Source organism: Hyaena hyaena, unplaced genomic scaffold, assembly GCF_003009895.1.
Source record: "Hyaena hyaena isolate Hyena2069 unplaced genomic scaffold, ASM300989v1 scaffold_9, whole genome shotgun sequence".
Lineage (NCBI taxonomy): Eukaryota > Metazoa > Chordata > Mammalia > Carnivora > Hyaenidae > Hyaena > Hyaena hyaena.
In genome coordinates, this window is record NW_024080641.1 from 2,721,507 (window position 1) to 2,726,449 (window position 4,943).

At 67.1% G+C, this 4,943-nt stretch overlaps 1 protein-coding gene and 1 non-coding gene across 3 annotated transcripts in view; both read right to left on the reverse strand.

Moving 5' to 3' along the window:
* Window positions 1-300: 300 nt before the first annotated feature.
* Window positions 301-4,943, reverse strand: part of NOP53 (NOP53 ribosome biogenesis factor) — a 9,311-nt gene continuing 4,668 nt past the window's right edge. Inside the window, exons 5-13 of one of the 2 annotated variants that reach the window (XM_039249987.1) lie at window positions 4,661-4,731; window positions 3,640-3,735; window positions 2,481-2,585; window positions 2,183-2,380; window positions 1,724-1,899; window positions 1,507-1,573; window positions 835-911; window positions 673-729; window positions 301-359 (exon numbers count right to left, since the gene is read on the reverse strand). In XM_039249987.1, coding sequence (XP_039105918.1) covers window positions 353-359; window positions 673-729; window positions 835-911; window positions 1,507-1,573; window positions 1,724-1,899; window positions 2,183-2,380; window positions 2,481-2,585; window positions 3,640-3,735; window positions 4,661-4,731 — 854 coding nt within the window. In that variant the 3' untranslated portion in view covers window positions 301-352. Of the gene's footprint in view, window positions 360-668; window positions 730-834; window positions 912-1,506; window positions 1,574-1,723; window positions 1,900-2,182; window positions 2,381-2,480; window positions 2,586-3,639; window positions 3,736-4,660; window positions 4,732-4,943 lie in introns of those variants that run through there. The other variant, XM_039249991.1, reaches the window with a different exon arrangement.
* On the reverse strand, window positions 1,358-1,467 carry LOC120244769. The gene has a single exon (XR_005531632.1). It is a non-coding gene; the product is annotated as a small nucleolar RNA SNORD23 (small nucleolar RNA).

Consider the following 4,943-nt stretch of genomic DNA (forward strand, 5'->3'; position numbering starts at 1 on the left):
AGCAGGGCTGTCCCAAGGCCTGCCTCAGTCACAGGGACGGAAAGACGTGGGCTATTGCACGTGACGCCTGGGTGTGATCCTCACTTCCCCACTTCACGCGCCCCCCCCCCAGCCCCCATGCAGCCTGCAAGCCCCACCTCCTTGCCTGCCCGCCCTGAGGTCTGGGTTCTCACCAGGCCCAAACGGAGGCAGGCAAATGTTCCGGTACCTGCGTCCCTATGTGCTGGGGGAGAGGGGGGAATGGGACACAGAGAAAGAGACTGCCTCCAGGAGGGAGTCAAGTCACACACAGGCCCAGAGTGGCGGTCACAGGTGCTTTATTGCAGGGCGGGGGCTCCGGCATCTGCGGCGGCTACAACCTGGGGACAGGGAAAGACGGTCAGGAGGTCTGAACCAGCACAGAAGTGCCAGTGACATGAAAATGTACTCGACCTCTGGTGATGGGTCTGAGGGTGCCGAGCGAAGGGCGGCCCCCACGGCCTCACCTGCCCGACCCCCCCCCCCCCACCAACCCTAGTCTGGGCCTTCCACCTCCCTCTGGGGCCTCTCCCTGCCCCGACTAGGAGTTCAAATGCATCTGGGGGGGCTGCCCTCTGGTCTGAGCAGGTGAGAAGCGTCTCCATCACCGCCATGGGCCCGTCTGCCTGGCAGGGTGAGGGGTGGGCCACTCACTGGATCTCGCGGAATGCCCGCCTCTCCACGAGCTTCACTTTGTACTTGCGCTTGAACCTGACAAGGGAATGGAGAGGTCGGTGACCAGCCAGCCCCCTTCACCCCCCCACCGTCCGGTGTAGGAGCTTCCCAGCCCTGCCCCCTGCCAGGCCCGGGGCTCACTTGGCTCTCTCCCGAGGCTCGATCATGTTTCTCTTCTGGAAGCTCTTGAACCGGTCGCGGAGGATGTTGCCTTCAGGCTGCGGGACAGAGAGGAAGCCTCAACAGGGGGGGCCCTATGACCTCTCTACGGGCACGGCCTGGCCCCTGGGGAGGACGGTGGTGGGTGTGGATGCGCAGACTATCTGTGCTGGGGGTGTGGGGATCAGTGGGAAGGAGCAGAGGGCACGCCAGGCAGGGGTGAAGGCCAGGGGACACAGGACACAGCGCCCAGTTGGCTCGGTGCTGACGCAGAGCTGGGCGGTGCCCCAAGGCAGGTTGCACCGTGCAGCGGCCGCGGGGAGAAGCCCAGGGTCCCTGGGCGCTGCGGCAGGTTCTGAGCCGGGCGGGGACAAGGCCCATTCCGGGCTTTGAAAAGACCTCTCTGGGACTGAAGAGGGGAAAGGCGGGGCTGTGAGACCAGGGGTCGGGGGAGAAAGGCCTTCTGGGGGTCACGAGCTCGAACCAGCACACCCCGAGGACCCTGTGCCCTCAGCCCCCAGGCATCAGCCCAGCCGGCCCGACCCGGGGGCAGCCGTGATGTCGCCCACAGCCCCTGGGGGCACGGGGAGCAAGGATGGGGATCATCACTGGGCACAGGGCCCCCCACAGCACATGCCCCCTGCAGGCAGGTACCTTCAGGGTCCTCAGAGAGCCCGAGAGCTCTGAGCTGAGCTGCACGTCGATGTCGGGGTCCTGGTACCTGGAGAGCACGGGCGAGGGGTGCCCGGAGAGTGAGCCGGGCCGGGGGCAGCGTCCAAAGGCCCCACTGGGTCTTGCAACCCTTTGAGAACATGGGGCTCGTGGGGGCAAGGATGGCCTCCCAGGAGCGCCCCCGCCCGGCCGGCCTTACTTGAGCCGCCCCAGCCTGCGAGGCCGGTCCGCCTGGGCCAGTATCTGTGCTCGCCGCCGCTCCCGCCGCCGCGCCAGCTCCGCCAGGCGCTGTGCCACCTGCGCCTTGATCCCACGCAGCCTGAAGAGCTCCTGGTGCCGGAGCCGGGCGGCCCGCAGTGCAGCCTGCTGCACCCGCTGCCAAAGGGCCGGGCCGGTCAGCCAGGGGCCGGGCCTTCCCTCCCCGGGGACGCCCCCCTCCCTCACAGCAGCACCTTCATCACCCCCCCCCCCCCAAGTATCCGCACGGACTTGACCTAGCACATTGCCCGCTGCATCGGGAGCGCAAGTGGGGCCTGGAGGGAACCAGGACACGGACCTCAACTGACCAGCAGCTGAGAGGGTTGCACACAGCACAGAAAGGCAGGCAGGCTGTTGAGTGTGAGCCTGGGGGGGCGGGGGGGGGCCCTGCGGCGCTCACCATCTTCCGGGCGGCCTTCTCCCGCCGCCGCTGCTGCTCAGTCTTCTTCTCCACGGCGGCCGGGCGCATGGCCATGACCGAGGCCTCAGCTCCCTCGGCCTGCTCCCCTCCAGCCTCGGGCCCCTTGTCCTGGCCGGGCTCCCCCTCCCCGTCGGACTCCTCTAGCAGCCCCTGGCACATCTCCTGGAATGCAGACTCCTGGGGGGGTGGAGGGGGAAGAAGTAGTGGGGGAGGTGCCCAAGGAACCGGGTGGGGCGGGGCCGAGGGGAGGGGGCGGGGCCGGCAGGTGTGGGCTCACCTGGGTGGCAGCCTGCTCTGAGCTGGGCAGGGCCAGCTGCCGTTCCAGCTTCTCTGCCTCCTTCTGTCGCTGCAGCTCGACCTCGTGGGCCGCCAGGAGCAGGGTCTGGAGAAGGGGTGGAGGTGAGGACCCAGGCCCCCCAGGCCACTCCTGGGGGTCACAGACGCACCTGGCCCTCTCAGCAGCCATCGGTGCCCCCAGCGCCCCAGGCCCTCCTCCTCTCCAGGGTCTCCCCGTGCAGCCAGGAGGGACTGTCTGCTCCCCAACGCCCCCCCCCCGACCCCTACACATGGGAAGGTTTTGCTGAGGCAAGCCTGTAAAGACAGGAAAAAGAGCGGGGGCAGCCACGGGAAGGTGGGAACGGGGGGGGCGAATGGAACGTTCGAGCGCTGGTGAGGGCCGTGCGGCTGCAGCGGGGGATCCCCGAGGCGCGAGGCCCCGGTCTCTGGAGCAGCTTCAGCGAAGAGCAGACGGGCTGCTGCCTCCGGTCCTGGCCCAGCATCTGTCAGCCCTGACCGAGCCCCCTCTGCTCGCCGGCAACCTCACCCCAACGCTCGCCACGACAGACTCTCTGCCCTCGGCGGGTGAGGAGAAGCCCCCTCGTTCCTGGGGGGCCGCGAGACACGCTCCTACCATGAACGAGGCTGAGCAGCACCCGCCCCAGCGTCCTGCGCCTTCTCCGTCTCTGAGTCTCTCTGGGAGCCCATGCCCTCCCGGAGGCGGCTCGTCCTCCATTCACGACCCCAGAGTTCACGGACCCCGCGACACAAACAAGGCTCCCCCGGCCAAGCGTCCACATCACTCAACTACCCTGGGCCTTAAGTCGTACTGCTGAGTGTTCACCGAGGCTTTCCGCACCCACGTCTCATGCACCCCCTTGCCCCGAAAGGTGGCCTGGTCTCGTGTACCTCCAGGCCTTCGTACGTGGTGTTCCTCGCACACGCCTGAAACGCCCATTCCCTTCTTCCCATGACAACTCTTCCTCAGACCTTTGGTCAAAGCTCTGACGTCCCCTCCTCTGGGAAGCCTTCCCTGACCCCCCAACTCCCAAGCCCCCCACTGGACCACGAGCCCCAGGAGGGAACCAACCACGGTCAGGTGCCCAGGTGTGTATGTGCACACGCGTGTGTGCACGCATGCGCTGCCCAGAGCCGCGTACCTGGTGGTCCTCAAAGGACGGGTTGTAGGAGGCCCCGGCGGGCGTCACCTCCACGGCAGGGACCTGGGAGGGCTTGACGTGCAGACGCGGCGGCCGCTGGAGGACAAGGCAGGATGAGGCCTGGGAGCCCTGTCCTCAGGCCGGGTGAGCCCCCCGCAGGCAGGGGCGCGGCCTGCCCTCCCTGAGAGTCCCGGTGACCCCCGTGGGAGCCGCAGTTGCGGACGAGGGCACGAGGCTGCCTCTGTCACTGAGAGCAGGGCGCAGGTGACACAGGGCTGACGAAGACCCCTAGGGTAGCCCCGGGCCCTGCAGGGCCTGTGACAAATGCAGGAGGTGGCACCTGGGTGGTGCGGTCAGTTAAATGTCCGACTCTTGGTTTGGGTTCAGGTCCTGATTCCGGTTTGTGGGTTCGAGCCCCGCAGCGCGCTCTGCTCTGACAGCACGGAGCCTGCTTGGGATTCGCCCCTCCCTCCCACTCTCTCTCAGAAACAAACATTAAAAAAAAAAAAGGGAAAAAAACTGCAAGAACCCGGGTCCACCCGGACGGAATCTGAATGCAAAGGCCGTCGGTGTCCAGAAGCCCGGGGGTAGCAGCCCCCCCCCCCCCCCCCGCCCAAGGGCAGTGTCCGCCTCCAGGCCCGCATCTGGCCCCCCCTCTCCTGCACAGAACCACTCGAAATAAAACTCTGAACCCAGGTGGTGCTCCCTCCCACCAGACCGGCCTCCCCCCCAGCCCCCCGCACAAGCCCAGCCCAGTGTCCCCCCCAGTTCCCTGCCCCATCTAGGTACAGCTGCCTCCCCAGGTGAACCGGGCAGGACAGGCCTCTTTCCAGCGACCTTCACTCACGGCCCCGGAGCCCCTCCTGCTGCCCACCCGCCTGCTCTCCCCTCAGGTCCAGGGGCCCCGGATTCCTGCACGCACGGGCCTGGCCACAGGCAGAGACCGGGGTGCAGGGCAGCTCCTGTCACCCCAGCCCTCCTCCGACCAGTCACCCAGGACGCCCTGCGGCCATGGACTCACCTTCACTCCTTTCTTCTTGGTCTGCTCCAGGAAAAAGGTGTCCTGGCCAGCCAAGGGCCGGTCCAGGGGGTCTGTGGAGGCAGTGAGGGGTGGCTGCCCGAAGGGCTCCCTCCAGTCCCTCCCCCTTCACAGAGAGCACTGAAGCGCAGACGAGGGAAGGACTGACTCTCAGACTCCAGGGGATTCTGAGCACCAGCCAGAAGAGCACATGCACAGATCCAGAAAGCAGACGGGAGGCAAGGCTGGGGGCAGGGGGTGCCCTCAAGAAAGGGAAGGCACTTTA